Source organism: Poecile atricapillus, chromosome 7 (genome assembly GCF_030490865.1).
Source record: "Poecile atricapillus isolate bPoeAtr1 chromosome 7, bPoeAtr1.hap1, whole genome shotgun sequence".
Classification (NCBI taxonomy): Eukaryota; Metazoa; Chordata; class Aves; order Passeriformes; family Paridae; genus Poecile; species Poecile atricapillus.
In genome coordinates this window covers 22,452,964-22,469,916 of record NC_081255.1, presented here as the reverse complement: position 1 = coordinate 22,469,916, position 16,953 = coordinate 22,452,964, and the positions used below count along the sequence as shown (strand labels likewise).

The 16,953-nt window shown below is 36.1% G+C and overlaps 1 protein-coding gene across 2 annotated transcripts in view; it reads right to left on the bottom strand.

Annotated features, from left to right (window-relative positions):
* ZZZ3 (zinc finger ZZ-type containing 3) overlaps positions 1-6,830 on the bottom strand; it is a 34,911-nt gene extending 28,081 nt beyond the window's left edge. For both annotated transcript variants that reach the window (XM_058842569.1, XM_058842570.1), the window contains exons 1-2: positions 6,695-6,830; positions 2,716-4,277 (exon numbers count right to left, since the gene is read on the bottom strand). In XM_058842569.1, the coding sequence (XP_058698552.1) occupies positions 2,716-4,226 (1,511 nt within the window). In that variant the 5' untranslated portion in view covers positions 4,227-4,277; positions 6,695-6,830. The remainder of the gene's footprint in view (positions 1-2,715; positions 4,278-6,694) is intronic.
* Between the last annotated feature and the right edge of the window lie 10,123 nt (positions 6,831-16,953).

Genomic DNA, 16,953 nt, shown 5'->3' with positions numbered 1-16,953 from the left:
TAATCAGTGATAGCTGTTTCTCCTATTATATCATCCAGTTTTCCCAGAAATATTAACATATGAACATTGTTTAAACATGTTAAGATTCAAAAAGCAACAAAATTCATACAGAAATACGGCAACTTACATTTAGGGTTTTTTTCTTATAGCAAGTCTTATCAAGAGCTCTTGAAGGTTCTGGTATATTCCTATTTTATCAATGTCACAACAATTTTTTGGAGAGTGAAAATCAACTGTATTAATACGTATGTCACCAAGCTATGTAATATAACAAGAAATGATGTAAGTTTACAGCCATATAAAATTGCTTGTATGACACAGAAGAAAGTATATTTTTTCTGCCATGGAACATCCAAAGAATTTTACTTATGCCTTCTTGGAGAAATCTGCCTCCTCAATCTAGCCAAGATGCTAATGTCTCTCTGAATCAGCTTTTAAAAGAGAACAGAAACATAAACCACAGAAAAAATCACCCCTAACAATCCCAAACTGATGAAGGACAGAAAAACAAAACTGTACCGTTCAAAGATGTGATATGCAGAGCACCGGAACACTTGGCTTAGCCAGAACTATCACAAGCTAAGTGAATATCCTTTACCTCCAGCTAAATCTACATTAATAACATGGGAACCCTGGAATTCTTTGCAACTGAACAATCAGGGAATACATTTCAGGTAAACTGACAGGCTAAGGTTTGTTTTTTACAGTTTAACACTTTCGATAGTAAGTAGCAAATGAGATTACACAAGGGGATAATTAAGACACTATTCAAAAACTGTTATACACGAATTAAGAGTATCCTCTAATGAACTTTGCTATTTTTAAAACTGGATATAGTGCAGCGCACTTGATTTACTCTTGAAGTATGAAATTCTGGATAAATGACAACTGCACTCAAATGTCAAAATATTGACTTAAGTTCTTTAGAAGTATCTTAATACCATGCAGAACCATCAATATACCAGACTTATTTCCTTATAAATGTAGACAACAAAAAAGGATGGCCTGTAATTTTCCAGTTCTATCAAAACTTTTTTACATGAAGAAAAGATACGGCGAACACTGCCACCCCCCAGTAGCATGCTTCCCTTTGGGAAAGTAGAAATATAAGACAGAATAAAAACAATAACCACTTCTTTTGGAATTCTGCATTCAGGCAACAAGTCAGCAGCAAGTCACTAAGTCCTACTTGCAAATTCAAAAGCTCCCCAACACAGTCTCAAACAGGCTGCCAATCTGAACAACATCTACCCATTTCTTCAGAATTGCCTATGTTCAAATCCTAACACTGGGGCACACCTGAAATTTCCAAGGACAATTTAGATCTGCGTTTAAGAATAGAAGAAACTACTTTTATTTTACAGTATTTTTTCCTAATACATAAAACCCCCTATCATCACACCACATTACTAAAGAATCTGTGTACGAACATCACATGAAGTCATATTACATACAGATACACAATCATCTTAAGAGAGTCAAGAGACAACAGTCCATTTTTCCCATTTGTCATTTTCTTTCTATCTACTGGGAAAAGTCCACTTTGGACTGATGGCTGAAGCTGCAAATGTTTGATCATTATTTTGAAATCACAGTTTGTCTAACCCATGCTCAAATTAAAAATTTTCTGATTAAAATGATTTATCCATATCCAATACTGAGCAAAACTTCACTATATAAACAATGCAACTCTAATATCAAAAATCTAGTCATACTGGATCAAACAATCATCTCTGCCTCATGCCCCATATTCAGAGTACCTGTGCTGTGAACATTTACTACATTTACACTGAACTATTTCCAGTGCTTCAACCCTTCCTACACACCAAGCTGAAGAACATCTGCACTTGGCCTTTCAGAACTCACAGCAAAATACAGAACATCTAATAAACAGCAAAACACAGGAGTCAAAACAGCATTACAAAGACTGTGAAATAAAAAACTGTGTCCTGATCTACTACTTGAAAACAAATTTTCTCCATGTAAACTTTTTTCAGTGAATCACCGTTTCGTTTCAAAAATCTCTTGCACATTTACCACAAGGTAAAGTTACCACAGATCTATTTACAGACATTCAGCTGACAAACATAAAAAAAACTCAGAGTAAAATAATTGTTGTATTATTATTAGTAGTAGTAGTGATAATAATAAATAAATAAATAAATAAAATAGCAATGTAGACATAATTTACTTTGGAGAAAGTTGATGCATTTTATCAATTCATCTTCCTTAACCCAATATTGCTGAGTTCTTTCCCATGACACTCCAAAAAGTTTCTAACTTTAACGTTTATGCACAGCAGAATAATAATTGTATAAGCTGCATCTGCGGTGTCCATTTGATATACCAATAAATTATTGAAATCTAATTAAAGGTTATAATTCCTTTGGTTTTCCCTCCAACTAGGTTTTAAGAGAAAATACAAGATGCATTTTTAAAGAAACAGAAACACAAAGAAACTCAAAAAAACCCAAGTTCTGGCTCAAGAATCCTGATTGCTAGAAATGTATAAACCACATTGCTGTACCATACTGCATATTAAATAGAGTTTAATTTTGCTTGAGGTAGAAACAAGAAGAATGAAGACTGAAAAGTATGAAAATTATAAAGGATTTAAATTTTTGTGGAAGTACGTTAAATACTTAATAATTTTTGTAATAATATATTTTGGTAAGAAACAAAAGCAGAATTCATGGTTACCATAGTTACACATACTCTTTGTTGTGTTTCAATGCCACATGATCTGATTCAAAGTAATACACATCAGGCTCTTCCTCATCCTCCTCTGCAGTGTGGATGTTGGCACTCTCTTTGGCAGACGGTACATATCCAGCAACAAGCCTAGACTCAGAAAGTGGCTTTCTTAGTCCATCACTCCCATGATCCCCTGTATTACTATTTTTCTCTTTTTCATTCTGTTTGATTTCTTCAGACTTTTTGGGAGATCCATTGATATTATTAATACCTACAGGTACATTCTTTTCAGTAGGACTAAGATTATTTTCCTCAACCTGTCCGTTTTCTCTACAAGGAGAGTTATTTTTAGTAGGGCTACTTCTGGCAGGGGCAGCCCTTCGTGGTGAAGTTCTCAACGTGTATCTGTGTTCTTGAAGCTCCAACATATTTGTCATCTGAGCTGAAACACAGTTCAGCACTGAAGAATGTGGTTCAGGTTCACCTGAGATTGATGCACTGTCATGGTGAGTATTCAGGTTGCTATTGGTGTTTTCAGCACACTGTTCCTTAGAGGCACTGCTATCTCCCACAACATCCACCTCCTCCTCTGAATCCCTTAACAAAGATGACTGGATTTCAGAAAAGGACCCTGTAGCTGGCTCAAATGCCTGATTAGCATGCTCCTCAGGCAAGCAGTCGTTTATTGTTTTGTGGTCCTCTAACTTTACCTGTTCTTGAGAGTTTGTGCAAGGCACATAATGGTCTACAACACTGTCCTCTTTGCTGCTATTAAGCAACAATGAAGAATGGGCAAATGAGTTTCCATTTTCTGCTACTGTTTTGTCCTTGGGTGTATGGGAACCGGCACTGTTTTGCTTAGTGTTCCCATCAAGCTGACAGTCATCACAGTTAAGAGAATTTGAGTCTCTCTCACCAACTCCATTGACAGTCTGATAACCTGCAACCTCTTCAACTACTGCAGAATTATTAAACCCTTCTGCACAGACATTCACCTTTTTAACTTCCCTTTTCTCACAATCATCCAATATAAGACATCTACAAGCTCGCTTAGTCCCTGCGGAGGCTGCATCATTGTCCGACACTAAGCTCTTATGCTCCAATGACTCCTTCTCTGCCTTAGTGGGCAAGTCTTCTTCAGAACTGTTGGGTGCCTCTGAACGTAGACAGCGTTTAATTCTTTTCAAAACTGGTGAAACAGCTTCTGCTTGTTTTTTTTCACTATTTTCCACAGTTTGCTTATCACCATTATCCTTCTCCGAAGTGGACAGCCCCCTCTTTCTAGGGCTCACCCATGACTCCCGAGCACTCTGCTGTTTCAGATCAGTAGTTCTGCCACCACTGCTGCCCTTCTGAGTTTGCACAGACTCTGGCCTCTTCTTTGGTGACCTGGATCGGATTTGAGGATGAGGTGAGACTTCCTCCGGATGAGCAATGCTACGGTTCCTTAATGTTCTACCACAGAAATTTTCATCCAAACCATTTAAACCCACTGTAGATCTTGTAACACGAGTAGATCGAGAAGCAGCCATACTATGGCAAGTCCCTAAAGTATGTTCATCGTGATCCACTCACTGGGAAACCTTCAAAAAAAACAGTCAGAAAAAATATTTTAAAAACATCTAGAGACACAGCAAATCTGAAATCAGCAAATATTGTCACAAACGTACTAATGTCAAACTGAATAATACCATTCAATGTATTCATACTGCTTCTTTCCATGGTATTTCTTTAGTGCATTCAATTTTTCCATCTCAGCTACAAAGTAGCTGACTTGGTATTTGTGGTTGTTCTGGCTTCAGTACTTGTGTGAGTGTTGCTCATATTTATGCCTTATGTAAGCCCTGGGATGTTCCAGTTAGTCTCTAGTTACTAAAAGACACTATTTTTATGTAATTGTACATATGCTATCATGCATTGGTATTATTTAAATTTGTCTGTTCAAGTAAAAGGTATGAGATTGCATTCTTAATATCCCACAGATTCCAGTTACATGGTTTCACAGACTAAGAAGTAAACCATTAAAATTGCACTTGCTTACTCCGTTGTTGCTTAAAGAAAAAACAAATCTCTCATAAATAACAAAACAGAACTGCAATTCTAATTTAGCAAGGAACTAAAAAAAAATAAACCACACCACTAAAAAGTACTTAAAGCTACCATTAGTAAAAATGAAATAAAATTTCTCAATCAGAATCATAAAATCATTCCAGCTGGAAAGGCCTTTGGGAAGAAATCCTATCCACCCTCCCATTCAAATGAACATGAGGCCTAAATTCAGATTTAGTTACATGGAACATTATCCAGCTGGGTCTTGAAAAACACTGAGTACAGATATTCCACAACTTCTCTAGGCAACCTGTCCCAGTCCTTAAAGCAAAAATACTTTTTCTGATACACAGGTGGGGCCTCTCCTACTTCTCTCACTTATGACAACAAAAGCCTGGCTCTATCAGGAATCTCCTCTGAGGTACTGGAAGGCTGTTCGCCTCTCAGCTGCTGAGATGAATCATCACTCACATCAGATTTAAGTAAATTCAGACTCAAAGTTTAAAACACCCCATTTCAGAGCGCCTGTATTTCACATTTCAAGGTGAAATGTAGGAGTACTTGACCTGCCCAGTATCTCGAAATAATTTTTAAGAGAACTCGGTTCAGTCTTACCCTTTTATTAATTTAATCTTTAAAAGTTTAATATGTCAAACTCTGTATCACCACAGATCTGTCAGAACACCCTTGCTAATGAATAGATTCACATTTGTGCATAATGGCACACCTTCCCATTTTCATCTACCCAAATTCCAAATTACACAAACCCGTTCAACTGCCATATGATGTGAGGATTACAAATTTTAAATATGGAATAAAATCTTTCACACATTACTTAAACACACTGAAAATAACAAATGAAGAAAATTGTACTAGAGGTGTTTTTCATTTTCAGAAAAGAAGAGGAAAAAAAGAACATAAATGTATAAATTCTCCCAAATCAATTATTTAATTGTCAGATGGTCCTAGAACAGAAAAAAAGAATGGGACAAGACAAGTACTCTCTCATCCAGTACAATTCTGTTTAACAATTACCAGTATTTACTGTATTGTGTGTTTAGGAATTCACAATGCAAGCAGTATTTCTTAAGGAAAGCAATGTATCCTAACAGTGTTGCTTGGTGTAGTTCTGGACAAAACTGTAGAAGAAAGCACAGAATTTTGTGTACATGTCATACAGCTCTGTACACAACAGTGTACGACAGTACAAAAGTGCACAAAAGTGCAACAAAGAAAAAGACGATTATAAAATGCAAATTTCAAATGTTCTCAAAACCGATTTATTTGTGCTGCTACAGCCCTCCTTGTTAGCTATTCCTGCTGCCTTAGATGAATGCCTGGAAAGGTGCACTTTTTGTATTCCTGAAAATACATCTAAAGAGATGCTGCAGTGCTGACTTTCATTGTCCACTTAAAATTAAATACATGAGAGCTCTCCAACACACTCTGCCTTAAGAGGAAATATAAACAACATGTCAAGCAGCAAATGGTCAAACATCAGCAGCTGACTGAAGACAGCAAAACACTATGTGCTTTCTATAATGGTTTTTACACCTATCCTCCACATGGATAAACTTGCCTGCATATTCTCCCTCTGCACACAAGCTCAGTACCATCTGGAGAGTGATCTGGAGAGTGATTTGGGGCTGAACCCTAACATGAAAAACAGGGTTTATTTCCATATTCCATTTCCCCTAGGTTGTTCTAATTAAAGCTAGCAAACATTAGGGGTGAGTAACTGACATTTCAAATCAATACCAATAAAATAACTTAAACCAAATTCAAATGTATACTTTGGTTAGTAATTACTGCTGAACTCAACAGACTTTAGAAATCATATATAAGAGAGAAATCTTTACTGATTTGCTGATATGATACTTTCTAAAGAAAAACCCCTTACATGACAAGATAAAAAGTTATTATTTCTATAGTACAAATGTAAAAAACTTACCATTGCAAAACTAGAAGAAATGTAAACTTCTGGCATTTCATACAGCAGGCTCTTACTGTACCACTCCAATAATATCAATCAACGTTGCTGATATCCATCATGTACTCCAAATGCTTTACTAGTTTATGCCATCACATTAACCAGATTTTGAAAACTGTTGAGAAAAAGACAAAGATATCAATAAAATATTTAAATTACCACACCGAAAATGAAGAAGAATGCAATAGGACATATAAAGAGTAACAGTTTTTCAAAGAATAAATTATCAATTTTAGAAGTGCCCTAATAAAAGAAAGACCAATATGCTACAAAGTAATTAAGTATGTGAAATTCTAATCTAGGTTTCAAATGTAAAACGTCTTTTTTGGTAGTTTCTAAGTGATTCATTGTATCACACACTAAATGTGCAAGCAAACAAGTTCACAGGAGTCCTGTTAGTGTTCAAATTTCAGAAGGTATTTGAAGAGACACAAGAATACAAGTAGTGAAAGGTATGATTATAACTAATGAATTATGAAATGCACTGTCAAATGCATTTTATTGTTAGACACACAGTAAAAAACTCTGCTGTTTAATTAACAGAGCAGACCTCTAAACTTATATTGGCTCCAAATCCCTGAATAACCTTCATCTACACAATGGGACTAAAATGCTTTCTAGAGTTCACATTAAACCTATTCTTCATCCCAGGAAAACAATGCATAGTACCTTGTTTGTAGTGGAATATTTTGGATATTGAAAGACAAAATACATCCACAGATCCAAAAGACACACAGTGTTTTCAGTTGTCTCCAATTTGGGCATCTGTGCCAACTGCCAAGTTACTACTTCAAAAAACACCAGCAATCACATTTAATTTAAGAACATCTAGTACTGTGAAAGCACCCGTAATTCACTAAAGAACACTGGTTATATTGAAGCTTTCTTCATATTCTATTTACTTCATACAGGTGACCTTATTTTCATCTTAACAATTCAAAACTTCATGGTCTAAAACACAAGCTGACAGGTTCCTCCATAGTCTTCATTCTACACAGTTTTTATATTTAGATTACTGGAAATTGTCTTTACTTTCAACTAGTTAAGACTTCATACTGCTAAGAACAGAAAATTCATTCACCATTAAGTTGCCAATTCAAAATACAAACTGAGCTGCATAAGAAAACATTAATTATGTCTAATTGCAGTGAAATTCAGTAACAGAAGATGTTTCTATAGTAATGCTACATGAAGTATCAAAAATTCTATTATGTAGGTAACTAAATCAAATCAGGTTTCATTTATTCAGTGGCATTTCTCAGTTAAGCAAACAGTAGAGAACCATCATCATAATAAGACAAAGAATGGAAGAACAAGAAGAAAAAGACAACCACTTGAAAATGCATGTTACTCTTAATCCACGTTGTTGCCGTTCCTAAAGATCCCTTTAACTGATGCACCTGGAGACACTGGAAGTATGACAGTCTGACCAATTTTTGCAAAAAAACAACATACCAAATAAAAATACTAGCTCAGTAACTTTGGTAAAAATACAAAATACATTTAAACAAAATATAAGTGAGCCAATCAGAAGGCAGCCCAATCTCATAATTTTTATTTACTTTACCAGTCCTAAGAAAAGAACATATGAAGAAGCTGTTTCAGGAATGGCTGGAATAGAAATGTCAGTATTTTGTCAGATTTGTACACCTCACGTCTCCTGATTTTCCAAAAACCAAAACAACCCTATTTTACTTAGAGTAGGAAAGACACAACCCCAGCTGTGTCTATTTGCCTTGGGGGACAGCTGAAGCATTTTAGACACAGCAAAAAGATGGTGTAAATATCAAAGAGAAGAAATCAAGGTGGGTAAAAAAAGTTTTACTTAATCAGAATTTTTTATCTGGTTGCAGTTTGCAGGGATGGAAGAGGGAATAACAATTTATAAAACCAGGAAGCTTTAATCAGGATACAGTGAAATGATGGCACCTTAATTACACTTAAAACTTAAAAAACAACATTCACAAGGGCTTAACAAGTGAACAGTTACATAATTTTTCACAGAAGTTTCCTTGGAAAAACTGTCTTGAAAATTAACTATTATTCCTTTACATTGCATAACCAATTACAATGACATTTTTCACTTAGAACAACCACATCTTCTGTGGCAGAGAAATTCAATGGAAGAGTAATTTAATATTTTGGACACCACTCATTTTAGAAGCTATTTATGAGTTGGAATAAGGAGTGCAAGGGAAACTAAATAAGCTTTTAGGTCTAAAAGCCTTTCTTCAGGGAACCACATTAACATTTAAGAAAAAATACTGGAATACTGCAATAAAGATTCAAAGTTTGAAGAGTGAAAATGAGCTAAGAAACAACTCATTGTGGTCTGCAAATCCCACTAAAAACTAGGAAGTTACAGGTTAAATAGAGTGTGATGCAGACAGAGCTCTGAAATAAGCCTCTCAATTTGTCTCTTGTGGGGAAGGACCTGTGTAAGAAGCCAGTGAGCAAATGCTGCTGCTGAAACCATATGGAAATGGTCACACATTAATCAGTATGGACAATCTTCAGAGTGAGACTGAAGTTCAACTGCTTGCAGAAATTGTACATTTTACATACAATCAAGCATTTCTGGGTACACATTTTTGCATTTAAGAACCCTTAAACATACTCAGCTTTAGGCAGACTCTACTAACAGACGCCGTATTCACATGATGCTAGGATTTTTGACTTAACCACCAGCCTACTTAGTAAAGTTACTGAACGCGGAACTGTGTGCATGAAAACTTGTAGCAACAAAGGAAACAAATTTACATAGAGATAAAAACCGAGAATTAAAGACAGCAAAATGAGGAAAACCCTTCCTAACTAGGCAGAATAACCAATTTTTTTTTCTGGGTTATGCCGGTACTGCCTGAGAGTCAAGTATGAGACCAATTGTGTAAAGGAACTCAGAAACATGGATGAAGTTACAAGTATGTTCCACGTGGCCCTAGAAAAGAGATAGTGAAAAGAAGCAGTCAATACCTGAATACACTGGGTGTATACCAGACCTGAAATCAATAAGCTAAAGATGCCTCTACTATAATTGTGGTGGAATTATATATATGGAACTTCAGATGGATAAATTAACATTACATACAACATTAAACAAATCAGGGAGAACAGGCTTTCAAGAGAAGTCTCCAATAGTTGTTTGTCACTGGGCAAAATCTAAAGTCTTCCACAACAATTCAACCCTAGAAAACAGAACTGTGTGCTCATCTGATCTAGAGTATAATGAATCATTTTCATATTGAAGAGAAATAATCTGTTCTCTTTTTGTTCTTCTGAGTCTCATGTAATAATCAGCATGCTCAGTGATAACAGTGCAGTGATAAGATTCAAATTTTTCCTGGTGTTCAGATACAGCATTTCTGGATATCTGACAGCAGGAGCACTCTCTAGTACCATACTTCAGTAAATCCCGAAATTACTTCAGAGACAATATCTGCTATTGGCAAAGTTACCATTTACAAGAGCAAATGTGACACACATATATAATTGCCCAAAGTAATAAATAAAACTGGTGGATCTCTATGGTATAAAATAGCAGTTCTTAAATTCTCTGCAGAGCGTGGATGTTACTTTTAACATTACATTTTTAAAAATTGAAAGCAGCAGCTATTTATGCAAAAAGAATCTAATCCCTTACAGAAGCATTCGCCCAAGACAAAAAAATTAGCACCTCTAAAAAGATGAGAATCTGCAGAGACACCAGATTAATCAAGATTTTGGATTATTTCCACATAGAAAACACATCACTTCCTAACAAAGTAGTATTACTAAATTAGGGATGAATTTCATTTAACAAATTATATTCAGCAGTCTATCGCATCTAGAGTATGCCAGCATCTCTTCCCACACATAGTGAGTTTCACAGAACTACATGAGCAAGAAATCAGTTTTCTGGAAACAGTATTTTATTCCTCTGATTCTACATTACATCAAAACAAGCAGTACTTTCAAATGATAGAAATAACCTCCACCAAAAGACATCATGAAGATCTTACTTCAAATAATATGTAACAATAAGCAGCTTAAGGCTATAACAAAAGCTTAAATGTAAAAAAAATTTAAAAACGTCACTGGAGTTATTTTGAGATTTCAACTGTCTCTGACACAGTAAGACTATATTACATATGGTCAAAATATAGTCTGTCAGAATGGGACTACTTATATTAATCTCACATATAAAAGCCTAGTAAGACAAAATAATTAAAGTAAAAGAAAAAATAGAATAATATGAAGAAATTGTCAACAGGTTTTAAAAGCTAGCAAACTAGGCAAGGGAAATTTTTACTCAAAACTAAGACTGCAAAGAACCAGAATGGATAGTTCAATGTGCTGTTTTTCTTCTTTCAAAAAGATGGGTTTACTAGGCTAGACAAACCTATTCCTACATAAGAGGAAAAAAAATCTTTAGAAAGAATCTTCTTGTGGAATACTATTTCTACTTTCTCCTGAAGAAAACCAAAATGCAACAGACAGAAAATGAACTGGTACTTAAATAATGGGATGTATGAAAACAAACAAAAGCTCAACCACCTCCTAACATTGTCTTATTCTTTCTCTAAAACTACAAAAAAAAAGGTCAAACCAGAAAGTTGTATGACAATGACCAGCACTGTACAACTGTTTCTTTGCACCCCTTCCACTCAGCAGTGCTATCAAAACTGCTGACAGCACTGGCATTTCTCACTCTTCTGGGCTACCTATATGAGGAAACTTACTGGGACGATGGGTGTGATACAGGCATCACCCCTCTTCCAGCCAGACATTCCAGGATAAGATTGCAAAATTACTTCACATAAAACTAAATATGAATTATACAAGTGTGACTTTACAGCAGAACTCTAGAAAAGCCACCACTATATCAAATTTCTTCTCTTTAAAGCCTGAAACACTTAAACTGCTTTCAGTTTCTTGTATCTTGGCCAAATTAGAGTTTGTGCTGAAATTATACATTGAAGCATCTGTCTCAGACTGATATTCCCACCCTGCTGTCTCTCTCCTGAATTCTCAGTCAAAATAATTACTCATTTCTGTGCACAAATATGGAAATTATTTTAAACCCTTCTTGCTGCTTAAGACACATCTGACTGTTCCTTCAAGGAGGTTTTCTTCCTCCATATTTTGGAGTAAGAAATTTGGATTCTGCATACAGAAGTGTTTGCCTGAGAACAAAAATCCCGGTGGAGCTGTGATGAAGGCAGGCTGAGGGGAATGCTAAATGTGAATGCACAGCTAAGGAGAGCAGCTACATTGGCAAAATGAGTGGATGCTGACTGGAGAAAGAGACAGACTAGAAATCCTGAAAAACTGCTAGAAGACAGAAAGCTCTCAACTATGAAAAAGGAAAACTGGAACTGGGAACAACTAGAAGGAACAGGCAGAATCTGTGATTTTACTTACACCCAACTCACCTACACACATCACACAGCACTCATCCCAGTTATCTATCTCAAATACCTGGGACAACTCTGTCAACACAACTATTGTGGAACCATACTAGAAATAAATCTACAAATAGGTCAGAGTTGCAAATCTCATCTTTTCTTCTTTTCAGACAGCTCTGGATGAATCAATTTTTTTCTGTGGGTCATATTAAAGATCAACGTGCTGCAGCACAAGCATGGGATCACATGGCCACAACAAAAGGTGAAGATGTTAACTTTTTAAGATGGTATACCACAGTCCCTTGGAACAAGAAACCACATTCTACACATTTTGACACACTATCTGGTGTGTTCATCTTTAGCATGTCATCTTATCAGAAAAATGCAAAAATGATCATTACATACAATTTGCACTTGTCCTGAATATGGACAGTAGCTTCAAGTAAACACCCTAACTGAACCTACTTTACTCACTAATATTTAGTCAATAAAGTCACACTGATACAATTAACTTATCAAGAAAATTAAAACCAGACTATGTAAATAACTTCCATGTCCCAGTTAAAAAATTATGCTTAGCCTCATTTATTGGCCATCCTTCTATATCCTTATCACCACACCCAATCCACTTTATCATCCTAGGTGAAAGTCCCACTCTAAATTATAATATGCCTTTTTCATGTGAAACCATTCAATTGCTAATTAGCTGTCCTGTTATCCAAAGAGTATCTCCTGTGCAGGATTACAAAAACACGTGACTAACATCTTCGAGATACATTAAATCACATAGATTCTTGAAAAACTCATTATAAAATTAATTGCACTAACTTAATTACAGTAACCATTTATCAAACTGTTACTCTACAAGAAGACTCCAATTGTATTTAATCTTTTAAACACAGAACACAGTTTTATATAAATAGGAAAACTATTATTTATTCTCTAAAGTTATTATTACAATATACAGAAAATACCTAGCATAAAAAACCACTGCTTTTTTCCCATAGGTAGGCTGCAATTGTGAGAGTTCATCAAGTACTTAATAATCCTGCTAGCAGTTTACAGATGAAAAGGAGCTTGATGGAGAAAGTCAATGCTCCTTTACTTTTTCTTAAAAGCCTCAGGATAAACCAGTTTGCTCATTTTTGTAGAATATTACACTGGAAATTACTACTCTGTCTGATTTACTTTTGGAGCAGTGACTACGAACATGCTACCTTATGAACTACACAGTAAAGTGCATATTGTATGAAATACTATCTGGAACACTTTTATCCCAGATGATTTTCAGTCAAGGGCATACATTTGAAATGCAACAATTAATACAGCTTTTTATATGCAAAATTACAGCATCAGTTCCATAAGGCTCACAAGGCTGATGTACAACTCAGAGCAGCACCACACACACACACACACACCCAGGTGCTCTGCGTGGTCTGTGCTTTCAAGTGCTCCTGCATTATACTAAGGCAAATACAAACCCAGAGTTTGGAAAAGGGACATGTGAAGCATGCAACGGTTCTTGTAAAATATTTTCAATGTTGTTTCAGAATTAAAATGCTTTTGTTCTATATTTTTCTTCAAAATTTAAAATACATATTTATCCCCAAAGAAACAAAAAGTGAAAGGGCTATTTTTCCAGCTATCTACACTCATCATTATTTTCCACCCACCTGATAATGCTTTTGCCCCAGTCTAGGCTTTTTTACCTACCTAGGGGATACACATTACTCTATAAGCAGATCAGCAGTGGGCTAGTTTTGTAGCCTTAAACATGGCACCACACTGCCACACATGCCATTGCATCTCCAATGTTCTGAAAAATTTCACATTCCTCCCTCTGGCCATCTCCAAACATCAAGGATGGTGAGGCAAATTCCATAAACCCATACATGCACTGACTAGACTGCTTGTAAACCACGTAAAGCAGGTAACTACTGGGCTCAAATCCGCCTTAAAAAGGGGACTACAATTTTTGTGAAAGCTGCAAGCTCTCTACAGTTCTGAGATGTTTACTCTCAGCTAAATTTAGGGGGATTGCTTAGTTGGCTTAAGGATTCAAATATTACTTAGTGACAACAGTAAACAAATAGAGAGACACCTAAACAGTTGATCTGAATCACACTCCAAATGCTTAAAATATATTCTGGACAGACTGGGGGCAGGGAGGATATGCAGAACTAGCCCAAAATCCATAAAGAAAAAAAAAGCAGTTTAACACAGCTGTGCTGTGGCCGTGCTGTGTCTTCTCACCAGTGTATTTTCATGCTCCCAGAATTACAGGCATCCCTTGGTACACCAGCTGATCCTGTGTGTATAATCACAGCACTAGTCACCACCACCACACAGACGAGTTCTCACATGCAAGGGGCTCAAAAAAGTAATGGACAAGCTTATAAGCCAAGTATGCTTCAAACTTGAATTTAAACACAGTAGTAGCCTGCTACCATAGAATCACAGAACCATTTAGGTTGGAAAAGGTTTAGGATCATTGTGTCCAATTGTAAATGACTTGCCTTTTGTCAATTTTTGGCTGGCAGTTATTTTTAAGAGTCCCAAGTCTTTTAAATGCTCATGTGGCTCTATTACAACTGACTTTGACATATTAATAAAATCGTGTTACACCAAGTCATTTCTCTGGTGAACAGCCAGAAAAACATCTGTTTTCAAAGGAAGCTGTCTGAGGTGCTACAGCTGTTGACATGTTTAACTACTGTACTCAATGCTAGAACCTCAATATTGTGGCATTCCCAAAATAGTGATCTGCATTAAAAAGACTCATTCCTCCTTCTGCCTTCCATATAGGATGTTGTTTATTTTCATAGCCTCATGCTGCAGTTTGGTCCAATACACAGCACAACTGCTACAGCCATATTTAGCCATACATGACAGCTTTGCCACTGTTGTCTTTCAAAGCAGTTGTGAGCACGCTCCTGCTCTGTGAGCTGGATGTCAGCATCACCTACACCAAGAATGCGCCTTTCTCCCCAGAAGTACTTGAAGGCAGACAGAAATTTTCTCCCAATGCTTGGGCATCCTGACAAAACTGCAGATATCAGCACTTGCAAATGTTTGTTCTTAGATGCTTTCTGCTTTGTGACTGACACTGAGTCTATAAGCAGAGAGGTTTTGCTAGACCTCTACAGCCTGATGTTCTCACTGTTTGTTCAGGCTGTATTCATGTTTTCTGAGTAAGAAGACTGCTTTGCATATTTCAGTCTACTTGGCTTGGGAGTTTCCACTGGCAAGTACTGAAGGTGTTTCAAGTGCATTAGGAACTGTGGTTTTCTAAAAGCTCCTTAAAGGGCAGTGAGCAGCTGCTTTCTGTTCTGCTGCTGCCCTGTCTTCAGGCACAAGAAACAAAACCTGCAATATGAACACTATCACATAGCCCTTCCTTTTAATCACAGCACATCTACTGCTAATAGAGGCCTTTATTTTAAAAAAACACCAACTTTATTGTAAGACTGCTCCCAGTTCAAGTTGTACATTACCTTTTTCTAGCTGCTACTGTTCATATCCAACTACTATCAGATAGGATAGCTGGTCACAATTTTCTTGATTTAACAGTACATTGGTAGCCTAATTTACTTTTCTAGTCTAATATATGTAACTCAAATAGAACTATGACCACATCACATGTAATTTTGTTTTACTTGATTGCCATTCTGCTTTCCTCTCTTGCTGTGGTCAGAAGGTCTTTGTAGGCCAGCATATTCACTGATAAACAATATGCTGCTCTTCATTTCCCACAATTTCTGTGTTCTGTCTGGCCTATGCCTACAGTACCAACTGGAAATGCAAAGGAAGCTCTGTCTAGCCTACATTTACATTTAAAATTTCAGCCTTTTAGTTACTCTTATTTTCTCAGTATGAACATTTTTTTCATTTGAACACTTTGGCATTAAATTTAATTAATTGTCAATGTAACTGCCTTGTAAGAATGCAGGGAGTTGTTTGTTTTATTCCTACGGGTTTTTCCTTTTCCTGTGACCACTAACAAAGAACTTTTAGGCTTGCTTCACTTTCATTTTTCATCTAGATGCTGGCTTACTCCTAGGTTTTGCAGTTCCTACAGCCCTTGCACAGTAAAACTTCAGAATAGTCTGATTCACACTTTCTTGATCTTTCAAAGTCACAAATTTATTCCCTTGAAAGACTAAGCTGGGAGAGTACAACTTTTCACACAATACCACTACACATCAGCTGTTTCTTCTTCAGGTACCTTATTAATGTGCTAAATATACGTATTTGATAGATTTAAAATCCATTTCAAAGCATTTCTAAGACTTTACACTGTTACTCTAAACCTACCATTAACCTGTCAACACACTGCTGAAATACAGCTACAGTTTACCCTACACATGCTTTTCTTTTGGCTTCCTTTGTTCAACTTTGTGATATAAGGAATACCCAGATATTCTGCTTTGAATTTATTGTTCTTTGAGGTTTTGTTTTGCAACACTCAGTTCATGATTTCTTGCAACTACATGAGACAACTTACTTTCAAAACTATGCTCACTGTTCAAGTATAAAATGAAAGACTGCCTATGAAGTGAAAAATTCATTCTGATTCTACTAGCCTGTCCCAGCAGCTGAATACTTTATCAAGGGCTTCGTAACCATCTCTCTTGATACTGAGATGTTGCACTACACTTACACAGCAAAAGGGACGTACTTATTACTGCCTAAGCGCATGAGCATATCTGTCACCTATGCACAGAGACACTTGATTCCCTTTGCATCTTAATTGACTATTCACTTTCAAAACTTCCTCATTAAATTTAAATGCAAATCAATTATGCTCAACATTATTAACTTCAAGCCTCTTTTCTC